This window comes from Dermacentor silvarum, chromosome 9 (genome assembly GCF_013339745.2).
Source record: "Dermacentor silvarum isolate Dsil-2018 chromosome 9, BIME_Dsil_1.4, whole genome shotgun sequence".
Taxonomy (NCBI): domain Eukaryota; kingdom Metazoa; phylum Arthropoda; class Arachnida; order Ixodida; family Ixodidae; genus Dermacentor; species Dermacentor silvarum.
Genome location: NC_051162.1, coordinates 142814503 through 142840216, shown reverse-complemented (window position 1 = coordinate 142840216; position 25714 = coordinate 142814503). Strand labels below are relative to the sequence as shown.

At 46.6% G+C, this 25714-nt stretch overlaps 1 protein-coding gene across 1 annotated transcript in view; it reads left to right on the top strand.

Annotated features, from left to right (window-relative positions):
* Positions 1-25385, top strand: part of LOC119463953 (phospholipid-transporting ATPase ABCA3) — a 102777-nt gene extending 77392 nt beyond the window's left edge. Inside the window, exons 13-17 of the mRNA XM_049655440.1 lie at positions 605-1056; positions 11017-11204; positions 12797-12970; positions 20909-21122; positions 25000-25385. Coding sequence (XP_049511397.1) covers positions 605-1056; positions 11017-11204; positions 12797-12970; positions 20909-21122; positions 25000-25281 — 1310 coding nt within the window. The 3' untranslated portion in view covers positions 25282-25385. The remainder of the gene's footprint in view (positions 1-604; positions 1057-11016; positions 11205-12796; positions 12971-20908; positions 21123-24999) is intronic.
* The last annotated feature ends 329 nt before the right edge of the window (positions 25386-25714 follow it).

Below are 25714 nucleotides of genomic sequence, written 5' to 3'. Positions count from 1 at the left end.
TTTCTTGAATCACAAAGATTCCTCAAAATATTTGTCCTCAACTTGATCATTTCAGGGCCTTTACGTTTTTGATATCTGCTGCACGCACTGCGTTGCTGGTTTCGAAATGATATAGTTCTAAAGTTCGTGTGACTGTTTTCTTTGGTTATTAAATAGCCCAAAAGAAAACGCGGACGAATTGATATCAGTTATTCCTGCAACAATTTTTGGGACATACGAATGTATTCTTTTATGAGAAAATACATATTTTACTTGACAGTGCGTAGCGTTCAATAAGTCGTTTGCAGCATCTAACATGCAACGGCATTGGCATTGGTAATACAGTTATTATTCCTGTATTTGATCCCTCGACAAATTCTATGAGGAGGAGGCCGCGCTGTAACGTGAGCCTCCCACCCCCCCCCGAACAAAAGTTTCTGCCTACGCCACTGGTTCACTGAGATGTCATTTTTTCACTTCAGGGCCGTTTTTTCCCCCGAAAAATGGTTTTCTCAGGGGCAATCATTGAGAAGCATTTCTTCAGTAGACAATATTTCCTTCAACTTTTTTGTTGCCACATCCCTTGAATGACATTCGCCTTTAACGGGTGTTTTTACTGTTGCAGTTTTGAAAATTGATTGCGGCGCGAGCGTGCTGGCAATTACTTATGATGGCATCGGAATCGAGCTATTGGCTGCAACAGTGACAGGCCTGGTCCTCCTGGCAATCATGGTCTTCCTAACTTCTGGCTTCTTGAAGCGCGGTGACCACTTCGCGGGCCAGGAGTTGTCTGCCGACGAAGATGTCGAAGAGGAGAAGAAGCTCGTCAACTCTGCGCTCCAAGAAGGAGACTTCGCCAACTACTCGATGCTCGTCTGGAGTCTGCACAAACGCTTCGGCGCGTTCTTCGCCGTCCGAGGCACCTACATGGCACTTCGTCCCTCCGAATGCTTCGGCCTTCTCGGCGTGAACGGCGCCGGCAAGACCACCACATTCCAAATGCTGGCCGCACTGGTCAGCGCCTCACACGGTGACGCCTCCACGGCGACGGCCAAGCTCAGTGGGAACGCACGCAGAGTGAGTGGGTATTTCTAATGAATAATAGTGTTCACTTCCACCGCCTCTGCTGACAGCGAGAGAGGTACTAATCTTGAGATTACGCTCACGAGAATTTCCTTGTTCCATCTTGAAGGTGGTAAATATCGTAAAATGAGGTTAATTCACCCGCCGTGGTTGCTCAGTGGCTACGGTGTTGGGCTGCTGAGCACGAGGTCGTGGGATCGAATCCCGGCCACGGCGGCCGCATTTCGATGGGGGCGAAATGCGAAAACACCCGCGTACTTAGATTTAGGTGCACGTTAAAGAACCCCAGGTGGTCCAAATTTCCGGAGCCTCCCACTACGGCGTGCCTCATTACCAGATAGTGTTTTTGGCACGTAGAACCCCATAATTTTTTAAGTTATTTCACTCCGTCCTAGAATCTGTTGTCCATTAGTTACAAAGCTTAACCCAATTTTTTTACCACTCTGCATCAAGAAAATCGTATAACTATTCTGGTTCGAAAATCATTCTAAAGAAATTATATGCACTCCAACCTGCAGCTCCAGTTCTGGACTCTACATTTTCTCTCACAGTGAATGCACTAATCAACTGACATTTACATCTCAAAGGTCGCGGTATGAGTAGCATACAAGTTACACATATCCTGCCCCATATTTTTACCCAACACCATGAAAGTACACCGCTCAGTTAACCTAAGGCATCGGTCAGACAGAAAAAGAGCATTCACGATATATTGGCTACCTATGCAAGTGAAAGAGCAACGTTTCACTTTCGGCACACATTAGCCCTAAAATGGCCACCATTCACTTTCACTTATCGGTGGCGCCACAAGATGGCGCCGCATGCCCATAAAGAAGCGAGAGAGAGGAGACCGGCTGCTGCCATGATGTGTTTCTCCGCGCATGCGCCGGCGTACCATGCATTTTATAAGACACGCGCAGGCTTTGTGGCGGTGACACCAGATGGTACAGGTTGTTCGTAGGGAGCAAGCGAGAGGAACCGCGCAGGACTACACGCATCATAAATACGGCATTTTTACGGTGGCAATACGTTTCGTCGCTATATTGCTTCAATCATAAGCGTATTACCGTCGACCATCATCGCGAGATGTGTTCTGGCGAATTCTTAAAGTGGTGAACATTGCCCATTATCACGATGTCACTGAAATATGCTGCACTGCCTCTGATCACAGGGTGTGGCTGGCATAGCTATATCTAGCATTGCACGCGCCTTCACGCCCTTGCGTTCAGGGGCCCTTGTTAGTCATTAGTGCTACCATGCAGCTCTCTTGCTATTCTGTTTAGGAGGAAGCTTAAGCTCGGGCCCAACTGCGACGCCGCCTATTCAAATACATATAAACACAGAAACACTGTTTTGAAATAACCACTCGGCCCATTTTAATGACATTTGTTGCAGCTGAGAGAGAATGCTAAATTATAGTGACTGTTAGAAGCGGAATATTGATTTCGGGCATAACTTTAAAAGCGAAGCTGTATATGCCTAGGCTGAAACAACGGTGGTCCGACCAGAGGAACCCTCAGGCTGAAATGAACGTATCGAAAACTCATCGAAAACTCGCGTCTCGTTCACTTGGTATATACGAAAATTGACATGGAAGGGTACCAATGCATGACTAACATGACTGATAGGTCATGACATCAATAATATCACATGCTCGTCAGTGACGTCCCGCTTAACGATAATAAAATCATGTGGGGCGCATACCCCCATTGGATATGCGAGTATGAGCCAGGGATAAGAAAGAAAGAAAAAAGACAAAGAAAAAAACGAAGGAAAAAAGAAAGAATGAAAGAAAGAAAGAAATCACGTGAGGCTCATACCGGGGCCGCTCATTTCAGCTTCGCCATGGTTTAGCATCTGTAAGGGATCCATGGGCGGTGAATTTTTATTTAAAATAGAATTTTCAAATTTGGTAAGCCTGAATAAATAAAACGCCGAAGTTTACTAATTCGTATTTATGTACCAAAGACAGGTATCACAGTTCTTTAAAGTACATTCGTTAAAGCATTCAAAGTGGACAAATTTGACATATGAGTGTACAGCTTACCTGAACTCCTTACATTGCTTACAATCGTTTCCTAAAGTCCTACTCAAATATTAGTGGTCTGTTTGGGAGCCATGTATAGTGCATCAATTTTGTCCGGTTTAGACGTGCTATTAGACGCAATTGGACATAATTGTGAAACCATTTTTCATTACTGAGCTACAGAGTTGTAAACCTCACAGTATCGTTTTTTGAAACGTTATGATTTTCACAAGTTTTTAATAAAAATTGACAACTAAATAAGAAATTTGTTACCAAAAGTCACTATATTTCAACTTTTTGCTTTACATACAACAAACCTCAACAAATTCGGTGCAGTGGTTGCCGAAAAAAAACGATTTGGCCTTTCCCCAAGTGTTTAGGTAGGAGGCCCCTGAGCTAAAGCTTGTTTCTAATCTATTGTGGCGCATCTTTCATGCTTGTGTCATATCTCACTGCACTCGTCGTCATACATTTACTAAATATAGTATAATTTCATGCGGGGGTCTGCGACGAACTTCTGTTACAGATGTAACAAATGTGACGTCCGGCGCCAACGAGTAAAATAAGTTTTGTTGAAAGGGATGGCGCTGCCACCTAGGAGCGGTGAAGCGAAGTACTGCATTGTGACACTAAAGAGCCCCGACAGGGAGCGCTTCAGCAGTCACAACGCAGCGGAGACTCCAACACGGTATAGCCTGGTGTTGGCACTTTCCACACATGGTTTGTCTTTCGCCTCAGATTAGCCTGTGGCACCTCGTCGCCTACAGAGTGCAGCTTCAATATGCATCAGCAGTGCTGACACGTCGCCTACTGCTTCGCTTGCGATGGCCACAAGTAAGCAAATTAGAGGACGCTTAAGCTTCGCCTTTAAGAGTGGAACGCGATAACGTTATCGGGCCCCGTTCCTATCGCTTTTTTATTTATGAGGATGCTTCACTGCAGTACACAAAGTGGGGAAGCCAGCTTACAAAGACCAAGCTTACACCGAACCACTAACAGTCGGCTTCACTTTTAAACACAATTGCCTTGCTGGGACGACAATATTACAGAGCAATATAAGCCATCTTATATCAAAATGTGAAGGCCTTAGTACATTTTTCTGTTGCCCCGTGGCGTGCGCCTGTCCAAGCTTTAGCATTCAAAGATCCCTGTGTAGTGAACTGACGCAGCAGTTAGTTTTCGGACACATCAGCTCACCAGTGAGACCACGATGAAGGGGGAATAAGCTCTAGCAGCAGCAGGGGCAGATCGGTAGGTACGACGACAACGCGAAGTAACATTTGAAGAAACTAGATTTATTTACCTTGGAATTAACTTGGCACCTTCAAACTGTAGACACACATATTATACATGGAACGATGTAATACCGATCGTCGGCGGCCTGCCTGACCGGCCTGGTCTCCCGTGGTGAAGTGGCGCGGTGGGCTGCTGTGTCCCTGCTCCCCCAAAACGACACAAAACCCCTTCCTTAAATGTGTTTCTACAGCATTCAAGGGGCGCGCACACCCGTGGGAGACGCAGGCTTCTGCACCAATCGCCCATTCAAGCCAATCAGGCAAGCCGTCGTGCTCCAATAGGGGCCAGAGTTTTCACGACCATGCAGACATGGTCGCGACAACACACCGTGAACAACAAATTTGGCGGTGCCTAATGAATCTGCCCCCCCCCCCCCGATACAGCCGAGCGCGGAGCGACCGCGCTACACGTGCACACACTCTTTCAAAACCGTTTCGGGATTCCTCAAGGTTGGCCACGGCATACGTTCATCGCGACACCTGAATGCTTGTCATGCTTCCGGGCATCTGTAGCTTTCTTTTGAACAGCGGAGCTGCTTAAGCCGGCCGTTAGTCCGTCCGTCGCGGACAAAAAATGTGAGCCGATCCTGGTTGTTGTGCAGAAAGCGTCAAAGCGCAACGGCACATACCACTGTGTACTAAAGAAGCTGATCCTGACTAAGCCTAGTTAAGCATGGTTGGGACTACTTAAGCTTCATCAGACATCGGTAACCAATCAATAGCTTATCAATAATCGATCAATGCTCAATAAATTTCGAAAAATGCTGGGGATCACTTCGTAGTGCTTAGCCTAGCCCAAAGAAGTAGCCAATACTTTGCGATAGCCAATCAATAGCTAATCAATAATCGATCAATAATCAATTAATTCCGGAAAATGCTGGGATGACTTGGTAGTGCTTAACCTACACCAAAAGCCAGGACTATCTAGGTGCGCAACAGCTCCGCTGTCTCTTTAAGTATTGCGCCTCTAGTGCAAGCTATGGTAATTTTTTCTCCACCTTCGCCTCTGCGCGCCCTTTCCCTTTTACGGCTCGCTACGCTGCCGTAAAACCCCTCGATCCTGAAAATAGTGACTCTCTCCTCCGCGCACGCGCTTTCCTCCTCAATTGTCCTCGGATTACTCTCCGTGATGTCGCTCGGAGAATACGAGTTGCTCTCCGTGATGTCTACGTTGACGTCTCCGACAAGCACGAAGGGGTTCTTGTACTGTTTCGTGTTCGCGCATAGCTAGATCGATGTACTTTTCTACGTTGCCTCGGGAGAGATTCGTGGCCAAGTACAGTGTCATGACGACGGTTCCGTCGGATAGTTATATTGCAGCGTGTTCGCCGTGGTGAGATTGGCTCGTTATTGGTAGGTCGAGATCCACCGCGGTGTCTGGTAATTTCACGTACATCCCAACACCACCCGCCGAACGCTCTGCTTTTTCTTTGCAGACGACGGGGAGAATGCAGACAACGGAGTCTCGCGTTTCACGTTTCGGTAAAGCAAAGGACGTCTGCTTTCGTTAGTATGAGATCTCGTTCGACGTCTTTTGCGTGGGCATTAAGGAAGCGCAGCGTGGAGAGAAGAGAAGCGGGGGTGGGGAAGTGAGCTAGGAGCTGGCGTGGACGAGACCGCGTGCGCATGCGTCGCGCCGCCCTCCTCTGCTCTCTTGATTGCTATGGCTACGGTGCGGCCAACGTTGGCCGTGAACACGGACAACGTGGACGGACAGACAAGCCTCGACCCTCAAGTGCTTCGCCCCTAAGATGCAACAGCTTCTTTGACGACATGTTTTGCTTTCGTATTCTACCGATAACTATGAAACAGGGTCAACCATAATTTTTATTGCGATAGCAATTATATGGACACTCAAAAGCAGATTTCTGCCGTCGGCGTCGCCGTCGCCGTCGCCGTCGCCGTGAGGTTCCGTATGACGTCATTTGTAGAAGAAATCGTCGCCGCGCGCCGAACGCTGTATGTGCGAGTGAAAGAGCGCGAGGGGCGCGTCTTTCACGGGGAGTGAACGCGCGGCGGAGAACAAACGCGCGTTCTGCGCCGTGCTCGCTTAAGGGCTGCAGAAGTAGGCGTCTCTGTTCTCCTTCACAATCACCATGTATGTAGAGCAAACGCGCCTTCTTCCGACGAGCGAGAGGCCGTGGGGGAGGGGGAGGGAAGGGAGGCGACGTTTAGCTGCGGCACGCAGTGCCTATTTATATCAGAGGCTCCGGCAACAGTCACCAACGCCGCACGCATTTTGAGCGAACGCGGGCAAAACGCCGATGGCGTCGACAACAGTTCTGCGTGTTGCCGATGCTGCTGCATGTCCAAGTTTGTACAGCTGATAAAGCTAATATTATTGCGATAGCAATTATATGGACACTCAAAAGCAGATTTCTGCCGTCGGCGTCGCCGTCGCCGTCGCCGTCGCCGTGAGGTTCCGTATGACGTCATTTGGAGATGAAATCGTCGCCGCGCGCCGAACGCTGTATGTGCGAGTGAAAGGGCGCGAGGGGTGCGTCTTTCACGGGGAGTGAACGCACGGCGGAGAACAAACGCGCGTTCTGCGCCGTGCTCGCTTAAGGGCTGCAGAAGTAGGCGTCTCTTTTCTCCTTTACAATCACCATATATGTAGAGCAAACGCGCCTTCTTCGGACACGCGAGAGGCCGTGGGGGAGGGGAGGGAAGGGAGGCGACGTTTAGCTGCGGCACCAAGTGCCTATTTATATCAGAGGCTCCAGCAACAGTCACCAACGCCGCACGCATTTTGAGCTAACGCGGGCAAAACGCCGATGGCGTCGACAACAGTTCTGCGTGTTGTTGCTACCAAAGCCGCTCACCTTACTTCGTATGACATTGCTGTGTTGCTATCGCATTCATTGCTTCGCCCTTAGGGCGAAACTGTGACATTTTTTCATTACTCCATATAGCTCTCTACAAGTTTGCTATCGCAATTGATGCTTCGCCTTTCAGGTGAAACTGCGGCAACTTTTTTAACAACGAGGCTGTTTAAGCCAGCCGTAATATTATTGAGGTTCGTATGAAGAAACTATGAAGAAATAAAAGAAAATAAACTTCCTTGCCGAGGCTGGAATCGAAAACATGGGGCACGTTCGCAAGCTCGTGCTCTGCGAGGTGAAGAGGTTTTGCGCTGTATGAGAGCGAGAGAGAGAGAGAGAGACGCATTCAAAGAGCGGGTCTCTTGGAACGTGTTGTCGGCATTGGAACGCGGTGTCGGTGTTGCAAGCTGCGCCATGCAACGCGCAGTGACGGCCCGAAGTCCGAGACGTGCGAAAAAAAATTTTAATCATCATGGGTAATAAGATGAAAAGTTCCCGCACACTTCCGGAAAATGCTGGGCTACGATCGACCAGCTTCGCTGTTTCAAGCGTTGCGCGGCCGAGTGCAAGGTTAAGGGTTCTGAAGCGAAAGCTTCATTACGCTACCTCGGGGAGCCGTCGGCGACTCAACAGTTTTCACCTTGAGAGCTAGAGGTCAAACCACAAGAGAGCATTAAGGCGCGTTTATAGTCTATCGGCATGCGAGCCAGCTCATCAGACGCCGGGGTGCCTCGGAGCGCATTGGCCGATTGTCCGGTCACGTTGGTGGCGCGGGTACGTCGAACCATCGGTCGAATTAAATCCGCTGTTGTTCTCGCCAAAGTGACATAACCTGTGCGCGCGTTCACGCTACGTCGACCTATTTTACGCAATTTCCAGCGATCATTGTTATGACCCTATAGAGCCAAGTTACACCTAACGGTAGCGATATATTTCTCCACAGGCCACTCTTTATATTTGCTTGGCACCATTTGGCCATATCTGACCTCTGCGCCATAAAGCTCCGTAAACCATCGTCACGTAAGCAAAGATAGGAAACAAAGATCCGGGTCTAATGCTCAGGAATAGCTTGCTTAGGCTACGAGAGAGTTAGAGCGGCTATTTCGACACGACTCTGAGCGATTGCTAAACCATTACTACATAGAATAAATAATTGGTAACAGAAAAGTAAATATGCACTTTAGGTAAGTTAGGTAAGGGTAGTTTTATAATGGACTTACTGTTTTAGCCTAAAATGTGTAAGAGTAGTGGTGAAATATATTTTATGTAGAAGATAACGGCAACGTTCAAAAGCTTGGCAAGATAACGAAACTTTATTAACTACAGGCCTCTAGATTCTGTGTGAAAATGCGTTTGACTAGAGCAATCGCTTGCAAGAGACCTTAACCTCTACAACAAAAGTTGTAAAAGATAAAAATTCATTGGGGCGCACAGGGTAGGTATTAGTATGTCACGACCAACAGCTTACTGCTATCCTTGAAATGAAGTGTATTCAGTAACTTTGTTGTACCGTGGTTAACACATGGTTAACAGATACGTTTGAAAGAAAGTTAAGGACTGTGCAATGAGCGACGGAACTGAAATTGTTAGGCCTCAGTGTTCAAAGATGGGATAACATCGTTGCCGATTACATAGCCAATGGAGGTACGCAATATTGGAGTCGGGATTAGGAGGAATAAATCGAGATGCGCAGGTCATCTATTGCGTAGAACAGATAACCGTGGTCGATTAGAGTAACTCATTGGGGGCGAATTAGATTAAGCGGAATCCAAGGCTGCAGATAATTAGATGTCACAAAATGAGGAAATGTTCATTCACAAAATGTGGCCAGCGGGAGCAATACAGGGGTAAATGGAGGTGGCTGGGAGTCGGCTTCGCTTTCCAGTGGACAAATTATGATAATGATGATGATCTTCTTGACAGATCTGTAAGATGAATTTGTTGTTTTTGTTGTTTTTTAACTGCTTTTTATTCATTGAATGACTTCTCGCCTGTTTTTCCCCACTTGTTTATTTTGATCACTGACCAGTTTTAGTGTATTTCGTATATGTACGTATCCCCCCCCCCCTTATGTAATACCCCTAGCACCTTTAAGGAAATAATAAATGATGATGATGATGAATTGATGAGATTGAATAAATGTGAAACCTGTACTTATCATTTCGCATAATTAAAATGTTAGCCTTCGTACCAGCTAATTTTTGTGGAAGCTTGCCCTGCCCTGTCTTGCTGTGATTTCTTTTCTTGCACGAATGTATAGAGTAACTGTTATTACAACGTGTAAAATTACTCGCTCCGTCAGCACTAAGTGTAAACAATTGCCGAAACACTAATACTTTATAACTAATCATGACAGCCCCATTAGACTTCAGTTCACAGACTGCAAGAAAATGAAATTGAAAGCACAATTATACACGCGAAGACCCTTCATGCAAAGCAAGAGCTCTGAAGGTTCAATTTCATGATGCGCCCCTGAAACCTGATTTAGGAAATAAATCGCCATGCGATCTATCCTATTTTATAAAACAAAGCAGTTGTCTGATTATTTTTTTTGCGCAAATAAACAGACTCAAACCTTCTTGCCGCATACGAGTGGACACACTTCCTGTTTTTTTTTTTTTGTGTGTACTTGCCATCACTGCAAACGAACGCGCGACTTGCATTTCACATGGCTAATATTACTCACTGCATTTTTCTTTCAGTTTACTATTCTTTGTCTTCTAGTTGTTTACCGACTCTCCTCTCTAATGCGCTTGACGATAAGACACAAATGGGACATCAGAGAATGTGATTTGGTTACTTTACCCTGAAGTAAAGCTTTTATAAATTTGAAGGTGCTTAGTCATGTCTTTCCGTATTACCCATGCGCAGTTCCGCAAAAAATATTCAGAATATTTTAAATTGTAATTGCGTATATCTATTTTTGTCTTGTATCTCAATCACAAAACATTTAAAAAGAACTATGGCCCACGCGAGGACGAGGTGAGAGCAGGAGCCCACAATCCTGCTCTCGCTTCGGTCTCGTGTTGCTCATCGTCTTGAATTTCCATCTCCCGCATTCCCTGTGTTTCCCCTAAAAAGAACTAGTGCCATCAAACCAAATAAATTTCTGTTTAAATTGGCGCAATGTTGACGTTTCATTGAAGCATAGCAGTGGCATTACCAATTCTCTATTCCTTATTCCGTAGTGTTTAGACGCAACCAAGGACGGAAAAAAATTCAGGACAGGAAAGAGCGTCACTTGCAACTAATTTATTGAAAGCAGACAAGAGTCAAATTAATAGGAGAAGATGGCCTTGTGCGCACGTACATTTGCGCACGTAACTCAAAGTTTGCATCGTTACCCAATCATATGGCGCAGAAACTGGCGTTCAGTGGTGCGTAAAGCCACAGACGTATCGCTGACACAGATGTCACGTTTCATAGCGATAAAATAAACCTCCATTAACTCCCGTGCCAGGGAATCTTTGCTTTTGCCGAGAATGCGGATATTGAAAAAGTCTGCCTCACATGTGCAGGAATTACAGTGCATAGGTAAATGTGCACTAATCTTATTCTTGATAGACAGCTCGTGTTCCTTTGCTCTATCATTGATGCAACGGCCTGCCTGACCGATATAAACCCTGCCGCAATCAAGTGGAATTTAGCAAACTTCAATTTGACTTCCGTCACGCATACGGGTTTGTCATTTGGTGGGAAAAGGTTCCAGTGTGCTGGTACAATTTAACGTGAAAAAGGAGCGTTTTTATAGTCGATGGGGTGGAAATTCGCCCGCGAAATTTTGTTTCTGTGTTTTCCTGATTCACCGCAGTGGCAGTCGCAGATCAGCTACTGCTTTCAGCTCGGGGGCCTCCTGAACCGGCTGAATGCGTACGAGTACTTGTACCTGGTCGGTCGGCTGAGAGGCATCCCTGAAAGCGAATTGAAGTCCATGATAGACAGCATTCTATCAGTTGCCGACCTCACGGAGCACGCGTCCAAACAGTGCGGGGTGTACAGGTTAGCAAATCGACATTAACGTAAAATTCTTAGAACGACCTCTCAGTTTTTTGTTTATTTCCTAGGCGTCATTACTCATCAGTATAACCTTTCATTTAGACACAACATCTACAGGGTGTGCTTTTCTAAAATTATATGGAAATTTTCGTTGTCGTTCCTCACTTAGTTTTCAGTTTTTGCATGAGCTACTTGCCGTTTTACTATAAACCTTAATCAGCTTAACAGTGTTCCCATGCTGTTTATTTTTCCGTACGTGGATTTGTTTTCTTTACTTATTCATTGTTTAAATACCTGCTTCATGCAGCGAGTTGAATGGAAAACCTCGAAACACATAAAGGAACAGAGAACTAGCTTAACAGCACCAAATGTGGATGGCGTTGCGGTTGCTCAAAATTTAACTTTCAGATTTGTAGTGTCGAGTTGAGGGCATAAAAAATTAAGTAGAGTCAATTCCAGTTAATATCTATGTAATGCAAAGCTGTTTAGAAAGGAATGGTCGTTATGAATCATACAAGTGTGCTGCCGCCGACTGGTTACTGCTTTGGCAAAATCTGGACCCTATGATCTTGTATGTCCCTAGAGTGTTCTGGGAACCACGCGAGCACAGGGAGTTCTCAATCGGCCGCACCTTCATTCTGTTGCAAGAGCGACCTCAAATCTAAAGCAAGGGGTCGCTGGCCTGTGACGCAAAGCAGTTTCTCAAGACGCGCATTGACGTTATGTGTAATTACGCAGTTCTACGCACGTTTGTTTCCGGGCACAAAGGTTTTAAGTTATTTGGGACAGAGGTCATGTACCTTGATCGCACAAACAACATCTTTTTTGTGGTTACTTCTATTTAGAAGGCACTATCTTCGGGATCCACCCACTCAAACGTCGTGATAAACGCTTAAGAGTGCGTTGACCTGAATAGCAGGGTTTAGTGTTAGCAAAATGAATATATTTTAATAAAAGAGTCTGGCCTTTGCCTGTCAAAAGACTGCGGTCACTGCCAAGCAGCAACAACAAGAAAATGCAAGTTGAGTGTGCGCGTTTGGGGAGGGGGGGGGGGGGGGTTAGCATTATTAGAAAGACATTCTCTCGCAAGTCATTATGGTAGGTCAAACTGCTTGTGGCCTCGTAAGGTCTCCGGTATCACAAAGGTCTGGCCCCAGCTCTGACGAGTAGTTGAACCTGAAGGATGCCCTTTTTTTTATTACGAGACAGACTTTCAATGCTAGCGCTAGAATAATGTGTATATCCAATTTCCTCTATTGCATTCCATTATAATCCACTGCTCAGATCAAGATGGCTTGAATCATGTCCACCGACCCTGGGTGCAGTCCAGACTCTCAAATGTAAATAATTTTGAATAAAGTAATTAAATAGCCGATGCCCTGCTCTCACCGAGAACCCACATGCTTCCTGCCTGGAGAGTATCAGCCGTTCCTCTGCACATTCGATGCCTCGTCACGGGGTGCCGTTGGAAACTGCATTTTTCTACTCTGTTAGTAAATATAACGATACATACAACCGCACTCACCGCCCATTTTGTCGTGAGCAGTATTTTCAAATTCGCGATTGTGACTTGAGTGTTCTTCCCTGCCGCACAGCGGAGGAAACCGCCGCAAGCTGTCCATCAGCGCAGCGCTACTGGGCCTATCGCCATTCGTCTTTCTCGACGAGCCCTACGCTGGCGTGGACGTTGTGTCTCGAAACAAGATCTTCCGAGCCATCGCTGAGATCAAGAAACGCTCGCGGACCACTTTCGTGCTCACGTCTCACAAGTGAGTACCGCGACATCTAAGCGGAAACAGTTGACAGTCACTTTAGCTCTCGCTAAAGAGCATGAAGACGAAAGCGTGCGCTTACGAGAAATTAATTAAATTACCTGTCACTCTCATTCAAATGCGTCGTTATTTCCTATTACTGGTTTTCTACCACCAAAGGTGATGGGTTCGAGTGCCTTATTTAGCAGTGCCTTAATTAACGGCATCATAATTAACTTCGCCGCAAGTAACACCACAGGTTGTGGGTTCGATTGCCTTAATAACTCCGTCCTAATTAACTGTGCCTTCATCATCTGCGCATTAACACCAAAGGTCGCGGTTTCGACTCCCAGCAAAGGTTGGCGAGTCGACGCCCACCAAAGGTCGTGGGTTCGAGTGGCTTAAGTCTATCTTAATTAACTGTGCGTTAAATACCTTATCACCATAGGTCGTGGGTTCATCTCCCATCAATATTGGCACATTTGAATTTAGGGGTCCAAGCGCCTAATTAAATCTACCTTAAAAATTGTGCCCTAATTAACTTCGTCATAATAACATCAAAGTTCATAGGCTCGACTCACATTAATGGTCTTGGGCTTGACTCCTATCAAGTTTGGTGCCATAGAAGTTTGGTTCCCGAGTATTTTAAATAACTCTACCTCCATTAATTGCACGCTAATTCACTTCTGCCTAATTAATACCAAATGTCAAGGGTTCGACTCCCACAAAACGTCGTAGGTTCAAGTGCCTTATTGAACTCTATCTTAATTAAGTGCCCTAATTAACTTAGCCTTAATTAGCACCCAATCTCGTGGATTCGACTCCAACCAGTGGCCGTGGGTTTTCACACCATTTTGGCGTCCTTTGGTGTCACGCAATTGTGGAGCCATTGGGTGGTATACAATTTCGGTGGCATAGCGCCGAACATCGAATTTGTGGTCACATGAGCCGTCTCAGACTTTAGCCTTTTAATAACGACGAGCAGAACAAAGGGGGGGGGGGGGGATGGGTGTGTACGAGCGCTTCAAGGGAGCCCATGATAGGAGCTGAGGGCTCGAAGTATTAGCCATTTCTAAATGAAGCTAACAGACCACAAAAAAGAAATTGCATTCACTGCTGAATTCTCAAGCAACAACCTGAGCAAGGCGCATGTGATGCGTTACTAATTGAGCGTAGGAGGAGTATGCCCCATCATTTACGATGGTGTACATTTGTGCAGATGTATTCGATTTACTTGTGATAGTGTTAGCCAGTGCCAGTGCTCATGTGATCTTCATCATCATGATCATCATCATCAGCAGCAGCAGCAGCAGCAGCCTATATTTTTGTCCACTGCGGGACGAAGGCCTCTCCCTGCAATCTCCAATTACCCCTTTCTTGCGCTAGCTGACTCGAACTTGCGCCTGCAAATTTACTAACTTCATCACCCCACCTAGTTTTCTGCCATCATCGACTGCGCATCACTTCTCTTGGTATCCATTCTCTAACTCTAACGGTCCACCGGTTGTCCATCCTACGCATCACATGGCCTGCCCAGCTCCATTTTTTCCTCCTAATGTCAACTAGAATACCGACTATCCCTGTTTGATCTCTCATCCACACCGCTATCTTCCTGTGTCTTAACGTTAGGCCTGACATTTTTTGTTCCATCGCTCTTTGTGCGGTCCTTAACTTGTTCTCGAGCTTCTTTGTTAACCTCCAAGCTTCTGCCCCATATGTTAGCACTGGTATAATGCAATGATTGTACACTTTCCATTTCAATGACAGTGGTAAGCTCTCAGTCAGGATTTGGTAGTGCCTGCCGCATGCACTCCAACCCAATTTTATTCTTCTGTAACTTTCTATCTTATGATCAAGGTCCCATGTGATTGACTGACTTAGATAAAGGTACTCCTTTACAGACGCTAGAGGCTGACTAGCGATCCTGAATTATTGTTCCCTTGGCAGGCTATTGGAACATTATCTTTGCCTTCTGCATATTCATATTCAACCCCACTCTACCTTTTCTCGATTAAGCTCCTCAATAATTTGTTGTAATTCGTCTCCATTTCAGCGCAGACGCTCTTGCGAACGCTTTGTCACCTTTTATAAAGTCGTACACAGCTCTTCATTTACACGGGCACCACTTTTTTCAAACGTCACCCTGCTCTACAATGTCTCGCACTCACCATCTTACAGCCAAACTGTTAGCCTCTAGTTTGTCATAATTTTGGGCGGTGCTTTTGGGCGGTGCTCACAAAATATGTGGGCCGATCCCGTAGGCTGTGCAAAGAAGCGGGAAACGCACAGTGTGCTGCTTCTCCAACAGGCATCACACGACGCCACCAGGTGGCATCATCACTTGAAGAAGACGTCATCGCGTGACGTCACTTTCGGCTTGATGCCGTCATCAGATTAGGTCATCAGGCGACATCGTCACGTGACGATGTCGTTATTCTCGTATATTCGAATAACAATATAAAGTTATCATGACGGCAGCTTGTGCGCAATTCGCACTATATGAATTTCCTGACACAATTTACTTTGAGAAATTCAATTGGTTCAATAACGCACATGCGCTTGCCGGAGGGCCTAGAGGGCTGAGAAGTGTCCGCAGCGCTTTCGCACACGTCCGTGCGCGCCTGACGTACGTCGCTTGTGCTCGTGGTGCTTATCTAACTTCGTCTAACGTAGGTTGCGCGTGTCTAATGCCGGAAACAGCTTCGCTCTACAACTACCTTTACAAGGTGGAATAGAGGCGGAGTTTTTATCTTTGCCTGTACCAAACAAGCTGTGTGAGCCTTAAATTTAAGTTTTCGGCTTTGTGAAAGGCTTTTCGGCGGTCACCTACTGTGTTCTTTGCGAAAAAAATACCTAGCCGTATAGCCTATTAGTTTTGATAGCCAGTTATTCACGCGTACAATTGATTATTCGGCCCATGCAGCTCTACACGTATTTTTTACCTGTATTGTTGCGAGCTATACGGATGTTTCGCTTAACTTAGGTCAAACTATAGAAACATGCAAGTGCTACCTAGCTGGAGAAATGCCAAGGTAAGGTTGTTGGCCGTCGCTTTAAGATACTCAGATAATTTATGGCATTCCGCTTATTTAGATAACTTGTCTTATTTATTCCACTACTCAATTATTGTAATTACATTAAAAGCTTGAATGAGAAAATTGTAGAGCAACATGAGAAAATTTGCGTTGTTAATACGTGCTACCGAAACGTGTTTTTCTGAGCATGTCACATGCCCGCGAATACACGCATATTTGCTCGAGCGGCCAGTCGCGCAGCAAGCTTGCGTTTGTTGGCGGGCTTCTTTGACGCTCGGAAAAACACTTTTGATGCAGCACGTATTGAGCAACAGAAAGCAGCATCATAAGTTTTGACAGAAACGTCATGGTTGGCATCCCACCGACCAGTGTTGTCAAAATTTTCCGCTTTGTTGACGACTTCCCTGTGTTTCACGGAAACGACCAATGCGTCCCTTTTTTACATCCTGAAGAAGGTTGTCCCATCTTTCAGCTTGAAGTGAAACCTAACGGTCGAGCACACCTTCAACAGCAAGATCAAATGTTTAGACCTAAAGTTACACTTAGAAACGAACGACATCTGTTGGCGATGTAATGCCCGCTTGAAGGAATGTATCGTCCCCTTCACGTGTGTGCACTCTAAGCTGGTAAAAAGGGGCATCGCATTTTCCTGCCTCAAAGCTGCTCTCACTCCCTCGCGCCACCACCAGGTGGCCACTTGTTTCAAGGACTAAGAGCACCGGCTCGTGCCACCTGGCTTTCGCAGGCCCTCACTGACGTTGGTCTGAGAAAAGCTTTCGCTTACCTTTGGTGGGGGAATGACCTTATTGTAACACAGCCATTATACTCAATGTTCATGAGGTCATGTCGAGATTAAAAATGGCATCGAAATGCAAGTATTTTCCATTGCTGAGGAGTGCGCGCAAGTGCTGTCAGGCATCCAATACATATGTGACGTTGATGTCAATGCCCTAGTTGGTGTCCGAATGGCGGAGCAGCAACCTCCAGTCCATTCGCTCTCCATTTCGGAGAGTGTAAATTCCCGTAGTTCCTCTGCCTAAATTCGTGGAACGGCGAGAGTTGCATCCTTCCTACTCTTGGAGTTATTGGGCTAATCCAATGCGCTCCTCCAATTCCAAGAAAGGTAACGCTTTCTTGAATATGATTCGGTGATTTTTGGTGAGTTTTATAATTGTCGCATTGTAGTTATGTCTGGGTAGCGGGCTAAATTTGGCTTAGCTCTAAAAACACACTCATAAAGCTACGGATCGCTTGCATACAAATTCATTGAACATCCTGCAATTTTTTCACATATTTGGAACGTTTCGTAAATAAAAGGGCTTCAAAACGAAACACCGAAGTTCACAACCGGTCATGCTCTGTCGCCATTGCTGTACCTTTACCGTCTCCTCAGAATTATTCCACCGATAGAAGAAAACAATTAGTGACTGTATCAAAGAAATCGCGAGGGTTCGCAGGCTCTGTTTCAGTGGTGCATTAAATTTTATGCGTAAGTGTCAAATGGTCCATTGACCAAAATGCCGCTCCAATAACGTGAAACCTGGGAACGTGCGAAGCATGCAGTGATGCACCGCTAATGAGCTCATACTGCCTTAAGCAATGGCTCATAACCCCGTAAACGCGGCCTGCCCATTACGATGACCGAAGAGAAGTGAAATTATACGCTGGAATGATGAGCGGAAACGCGCCCATATGTGGTAGACGACGATGACGACGAACACGGAAGCAGTGGCACGAGCGCGTGCCGACTGCGAGCACGAGCCGCTTGGTTTACCGTGACGACGAGGACAGGAGACGCTGGCTGCAGAAATAGCTTTTCCTGAGCCAACGCGCCGTTTTATTTGCCACTCGGCGCGCGGCGCCGGAGAAGCGCCGGGGGGAGAGCGCGTGATTGCGCCTCCCACCGCGTGACTGCGCGTGATTTACCGTGACGACGACGACAGGAGACGCCGACAGTCCGAGCGCATAAGTTGCTTCGCACCTAAAATTATTGTAGCGAGAGCTACATTGGCTGTATTGTCGCCGTTTCGCTTTGGCCGGTTGCCGCACCGCGAGCTGAGCCTTTGCCTAGCAACCGCCGCAGCTGGCAGCGCCGCTCGCCGCGTCATCTGGTATGACGTCAGAGGAGGAGCCGGTGAAACCACGTTGCAACAACAGAGGAGGAGCCGGCGTTGCATGGTATATATAGAAGGGGCGGCTCGGTTAGATTCGTCGGCAGATATGGAAAGTGAGTCGGACAGACTGAAAGAAGCCAGGCTTCATCATTGGAACGAAACCAAGAGAAGGCAGCGAGCCGATGAGACGGAAGAAGAACGAGCCGCATGCCTCGAGAAGCGTCGTCAGTACGAAGCGGTCAGGCGAGTGGATTCAGATGGTAGCACCCGAAACGTGGATAGCACCAGTCACTTGGGACGACAACCCCTTATCCCGCCGCCTCACCGACCATCGGGCCGTCTTTGTGGCAATTGAGAAACAAGAGGATGAAGACTATCTAAATAAATGCGTTACACTTTAAAAATGCCTAGTTTTTAACGTAACCATAATTTGACGAGAGGTAACAACCAAACCTAAACACTCAGACATACGCAGCTAAACGATAAAGATCTAACCGCAAAGAAAACCAAGCTAAACAATAAGACTTATCCTATCTCTCACTACTAACACCCAGGCATAACTGAGTTAAGCCACAGCCATTCTATAACTACTTTCCTCCGCTTGCGAGCATTGTGATATTTGAAGTCTTAAGAATGTTTCGAATGATGTCAACTACAATGTTTTCGCACTGACACTAATATTCTGTCACTTTGATGAGAAATATCAAAGCGAAACGTATAATTGTGATACGCAGGATGGTATTCTTTGTTTCACACTAACTAGTGCACTAACGAGCAGTATTTTTTCCAGAACATCTTTCTAACAGGTGGTTGTCTTATCGTTTAAATACTCTACAATTTTCAAAAAGGAAAGAACATGGCGGGCGTTCCAGAATACCGTGTACTCATGCAAGATCAGCGTTGGCGAAGTGGTTTTCGGCATCCATCCTTGTGTCGTAGGTCACGCATTCTCTTGTCAAATCGAATCATTCTTTAAAGTAAAATTTGCTGTCTCTACGTGCACTTAATGCAGAATTCTGAGGCAGGCTTCTTTTCTAGCCTTTAAACTCTACCATGAAGCGTTATTTTCCTCCTGAGGCAAAGATACTCTTCTATTGGTCATTACTGGGTGATATGGTACTAAATCCCGTTTTACGATTTATTGAATAGGGAAAGCCTATTTTTGCCTGACTGGCAAATATACCGGTTTTGTCCTCTCCAAACATTAAATTGAACCCTCCAGGAACATGTGCCCATACATTTCCATTTCGGAATCTCAGGCTCCCATCCCATTTGCATTTCATTTGCTTGACAGTTTCCACCAATCCATTTCCAGTCCATTCCGATGGTTTGAACATCTCGAATGATTCCCGAAACATTCCAACTAAAGTCTTGCCACCCCGTCGCTCTGATTGGCGTTGGCAGGATTAAAGTATGCGTGTGATTGTAGCCTAATATCCATCGAGCGAGGAGGACTTCCCGTAGGTATCATTTTCCACGTCCACCTAGCACATGACATTGTATAACGACACCAAAGATCCCAGGAGAAGGCCACGTAAGCGAATATGCATCGTAATGCGGAGGCAGCTGTCATGAAACTATATTATACGATGCGATGGAGAAGAAACGTATGCAAGAGGCGCATGCATATGCAAGCGTACCTCTTGTACACGAAAGTTTTATCGACGGTGTCACGTGTATAAGAGGTAAACACGGGCTGCACTCTGAATCTATTGAATAAAAAATTGTATTTGTTATGATGATCGACACGAAAAAATGTTACAAAATTCGTGGCCACGCCAGAGTGGTTGTCACCCTTGCTTTTACCATTTTTTTCAGTTGTTATGAAGTTGCAAGCAAGGCAATATAGAAAAAAAAACAGGCAAGTTTGCACTCGGTCGAGCAAAGCTTAGGTACAACGAAGCTTTCTGGATACTACTGCTAGGTATGAACTTGGTTGCTGCTATGTCTTAACTTGGTTTAACCTAACTACGCATGTAGGAAGGTATTCTCGAGCGATAATTTTTGAAGGTACCTTCCCTTTCTCGACATTTCGCGTGACTAGCGCTGGACGCGTGGACGCCTAGGAGCGACAGCGGTCCTGGCATGCCACAAACGCAGGCAGGCTAACCAAGTTTCGTACAATGCCAAGAACGCTGTCGCTTGACGACGCCGAACGCGGTGGCGACATTTCGCGTGACTAGCGCTGGACGCGTCGGCGCCTACGAGCGACAGCGTTCCTGGCATGCCACAAACGCAGGCAGGCTAACCAAGGTTGGCGCCGTGCCAAGAACGCTGCTGCTTGCTGACGCCGAACGCGTTGGAGGCTAGCCGCTCAATATCAATCGGCCAGCTTCGATGTGTCTTGAGCTTTGCGCAGCCTAGTGCAAGCTTTCACCTTTTTTTCTCTCCTGGCTCAGCGCACCGCGGAGCGATGAGAGGCAGGGGTCGGGAAGGCAGGGAGCTGGCGGGGAGGAGACCGCGTGCGCACGCTCGGGGTCTCCTCCTCCCCCTCCTCCGAGTCCATGGCTACCACGACTACGCACCACAAATTACCGCTGGCTTAAACAGCTTCGCTGTTAAAAAACAAGTGATTGCGTACTACTGGTTAGTGCATCGGGCTGCTGGGCTAGGAGACCGATTTTCGATGCCGCCATCGAGCACGTAATTATTATAAGAAAGCTATGCGGCAAAGCAGCAGCAGCCATTGTTGGAAAAATCTGGCTCGATTCCCCCAAAAAAGCTTCGCTTTGAAAACATAACTTCTTTTCATTCGAACGTAGTTGCCTACGTAACACTGTGCTCCCTACGACTTTGAATACACGCAGCATGGATGAGTGCGAGTTTTCCTGCGACCGCGCCACGATCATGGTCCAAGGCCGCATGATGTGCCTGGGCACTATCCAACACCTGCGGGAAAAGTTTGGCCAAGGCTACCGACTCGAGCTCTTGCTGAAGCATACTGCTGTAGCCAGCACTCAAATGCTGAAAAAGGCAGTTGAGCACCTCTTCACCGGAATTCAACTTAAAGATGACCACCAGGTACGGCGGTCTTATTCTTTCATTTTTACGAAAGAAAGGGTACGTTTAGCTGACACGTATCGGTTCGCTTTTTTAAGGTTTTGCATGGGTACCCAGAAGCGATGAGGTACAGGATATATATATGTATATATATATATATATATATATATATATATATTACCGCCAGCATACCGAGAACGAAAAGGCGCCCGCCGCATCATAGCTGTGTTCCTAAGAACTGTCAACAAAAGCGTCAGGCAAAGCACCGTAAGGAAACGCTGCGCCGCATGTGCCCAGGCCACGTGCTGACAGAGCACCGGCGGCTTGCGCTCGAGAATCGGAAGAATGGCCCGTGACTGGCAGCGACGAAGAAGAGAACGACGTTCTAAGAAGCGACGCTCGAAGAGCCTCTGACTGAGGTTTGAGTCGCTTGAGTTAACGGGCACAGGTTCGCCCTGAATAAACCAGTTTTCGTAGAAGCTGTGGTTGTAACTGTTGGTTACATTTCTGGTGGGGGTGCGGGGTGAATTATGAAGCAGGCCGGCAAAGAGCTCCTGCTTCATACCGCGCATTAGGTGCTGCAATTTCCTGTCTTCGGTCATGTTCGGGTTACTCGGCAGAAGATGTGGGAAATGTCTTTAATGTACATGGGCACACTTTCATTGCTTCTTTGATTGCTCGCCTGAAGAGCAGCTTCTGCCCTCTCTCTGCGGTCCGTGCTCGGGTAAGTAGCGAGCAGCTCTCAAAAAAAAAAAAAATTAAATTATGGGGTTTTACGTGCCAAAACCAGTTCTGATTATGAGGCACGCCGTAGTGGGGGACTCCGGAAATTTTGACCACCTGGGGTTCTTTAACGTGCACCTAAATCTAAGTACACGGGTGTTTTCGCATTTCGCCCCCATCGAAATGCGGCCGCCGTTCTCGTCGGAAGCCATCCCACGACGAGAACGATGCTTCGTGGTTTTGAAAGCACGTGCGTGCAGATTCCTCCAGTGCGAAGCACACATAACGGAGCTTCCTCGTTTCGTCCCAGCCGTCGCATCTGGCGACACGCTCGAAGTTTCCGAGCCAGTCCTCGGGTTCCTCCAGCCAGTCCTCGGTGTCCTCGAGCCAGCCCTCGGCGTCCTCGTCCTCAGCGTCCTCGTCCTCAGCGTCCTCGAATCCTCGGCGTCCTCGAATTTTGGCGTCCGGGGTGAGTCTACGTCGTGAGGCGAAGTCACTTGAGTAGCCATAGCACTGGCACATATGCTGACCGCCGCCGCTGCTCTGGGTGAATCGGCGAGAGGACCAGACTAGGGGGCCTCACCTCGTATGCGACGAATTGTGCGTTGATAGACCGGTAATAATTCCGTTCACTGCAAACGTCAGTCATTCGGGCTAGCTTCCATGACGTGTGTGGGGCTTGGAATCATACCCAGCACTCCCACCGAAAATCTTACCAACCGTTATGACATCTTCTAAGAAACCTGGTTTATTCAGGGCGAACCAGTGCCCGTTAACTCAAGAGAATCAACCCTCAATCAAAGGTCCTTCGAGCACCGCTTCTTAGAACGTCGTTCTCTTCTTCGTCGCCTCCTGTCACGTGCTATTCATCGGTTTCTCGAGCACAAGCCGCCGGTGATCTGTCAGCACGTGGCCAGAGCACGTGAGGCGCAGCGTTTCTTTATGGGTCCCTGCCTGACGCTTGTGTTGTGGCGGTTCTTAGGAACACAGCAATGATGCAGCGGGCGTCTTTTTGTTATCGATATGCTGGCGGCATACCGGACACATTGTCAGTGCTGAAGGCGTCCGCCCTGATCCCGAAAAGATCCCGGCAGTTGAAAGTTACCTAAGCCACGAGAAAAAAAAACTACCAAGCGTTTCCTCGGACTATGTGTATACTACAGGTGTCTACTTCAGGCTAACACTTCCAGGGTTAGTTCCAGTTGTAAGACACAAATACCCATAAACTGGATGGGAAAACGACGCCGCGGTAGCTGAATCGCGAGAGCATCTCACGCGTAATGCGAATACGTGGGTTCGTTCCCCACCTGCGGCCAGTTGTTTCTTCATCCATTTGCATTTTCATTAATTTATCATTTCTTTATATCAATTAATAAGTACAAGTAATTTCCCCTATGTTGTCCTTGGTGTCATTGTTTGTTGGCTTCTTATGATTCATAAAAATCGGGATTCTCGGTTCCCTTTGTTCTCGTTCATTACATAACGAGGGCTCGAATCCGGCAACATTGACGCCTTCAGGTAGCATATGTGCGTTTATTGACCAGTTGCCCTGACCCAAAAAGATCACGTACTCGTGACGCCTGCGGCAGAAAGAATGTTCCACATCCGCCGCCAAGCTTTGGGAGTGGTGGCACTGGCTAACACTCCCAGGTTTAGCTCTAGTTGTAAGACGCAAATACCCCAGAAAGTGGATAGGAAAACGGCGTCGCGTAGCTCAATGGGGAGAGCATCGCACGCGTAATGCGAAGACGTGGGTTCGTTCCCCAACTGCGGCCAGTTGTTTTTTTGCATCCATTTTCATTTTCAATAATTTATCGTTTTTTATATCCATTAGTAAGTGCAAGTAATTCCCCCTATGTTGTCCTTGTTGTCATTGGTTGTTGGCTTCTGATGATTAATAAAAATTGGACCCCTCGGTTCCCTTTGTTCTCGTTCATATACATACATACATATATATATATATATATATATATATATAGTTTTCCGCACTTATGTGGTACGCAAATCTTGCGTCTACGCGTTCGGACTGCAATAGGCAACGTGCGTGATAGCCACAACTGCGACAATTGTGATAACGATAGTGGTGACAGTGTTATTGTTACATTTATTGCAGCTATGTTACCGATAGCATAAACCACACTTATTGAAAACAGTGGCGAGTATTTCTACGTGAGCGTTGCCGCCACTGTGTCGCACACATCGCTCTATTCAAATCTTCTCTAGAGAGCCAATGTTCAAAATCCTCTTAGAAAATGGGGTCACTGCTCAGAATGCCAGTCGGGCATAGGGCACAACGAAATCTGTAACAGTACCGCCTAGCTTGGCTTGTGCCTGATATGGCGGCATATCCTCGAACTAGGCACAATTGTCGTAAAATACTACAAAATTTAGGCGGATGCGGTAGGCATCAATGCTGTACACGTGCACTTTACACAAGACGCAAACAGAGTGCATAAAACATCTATGGGCACTTTTAAAATGTAATTTCTTGGAGTACTTTTGCTGGAACTCACTTTTTTTCCGCATAATTTTTGAATTTGTATTTGTGAGGTTTCTTAACATTCCAATAAATGTTGAGCACCTTTTCAAACAAAAAGAAATTTTACAGCCTAATGGTTGGTTACTGCGAATGCTAGCCAATGTGATCTTGGTAAAATTATAATTAAAGGTATAAAGAATACTTGCGAAAGAATAGCTTGTTGAATTCAATCGCAGATATAAAAGCTGCCATTACATATTGTAAGTTGCGTCATCGGTAAAAGGTTACCTGTTTGCTTACCTAAACAAAACTTATCTTATAATTACTGAAAAATGTCTCTTTATTCGCGTTCTCTTGTTCACTCCGACTGGAGTCCTCGGTTGTTCATGTCCAGAATTCGTAATATTCCTTTTTCTTCACAAAGAATATCGGGTAATACTGAAGTTTAAACGCAAAATTCCAGGCTGATAAAATAGGTTAAATGTAAGACTAAAGGGATTAGGTTTAACTCACATTTCCAATCATCCCATATGATAAACGGTCAAATTATAAATTTCTACATAGGATCCAGTATGTTTCGTGGAGTATCATTATGTATGGGGGATTTGGGAAATATGTTGCGTTTTTTTGGTATAGATGGCACAAATTTCCCATTATAACGTCTAGTGCTCTCATCGCATGTTGTTTTTCACCCAGAACCTGCTCAGCTATCACCTGGCAGATAGAATACCTTGGAGCAAGCTGTTCACCAAGATCGAGAAGCTCCAGAAAGACTTCGAGCTCGAGCACGTTCTCGTCGGAGAGAACACTCTGCAAGATATATTCTTGAACTTCGCCAAAGTGCAAGAAGGGCTTCGCATTCCAGTAGCTGTGCTCAGCCCTGCCGCCGCCGCAAAGGAGAGCGCAACGGCGACTACAACGCGGAGCGGAACGGTGACAGGAACGGCGACCGTAGAAGAGAGCGCGAAGCTGGTTTGAACTGTGTCACGGTGACCGCCACGGCAGAGCAGCTCCCTGGCGTGGAGCATAAAACTGACTCTGTGGTTTCCGGAAGACGCTCCGCCTGGCAAGAAATAAAGGTCTTCCTGACATCAAATGCTGAGCGCTTGGTGATTTCTTTCTCTCTTTATGAACACAGTTCGACGCCAGACTGGGACACTCTTCTCGAGGTCAAAAGGGTCATATTTAAGCAGTAAAGCCACATTCGTAGCGTATCCTGACGATTACGCTCCTAAACAATGTTCGCACAATTCTCTATCTTTGGAGCGTGCAGCACGAGACATATAGTCCGCGGCAGCCAATATATCGCGAAATGAAAACACGTATACAGATGCGCTGAAATTTCGCATTAGGGAGTATCGTAATCGTCAGTGATGATTTTGTCACAGATGAAGGTGCAAGGAGAAAAGTA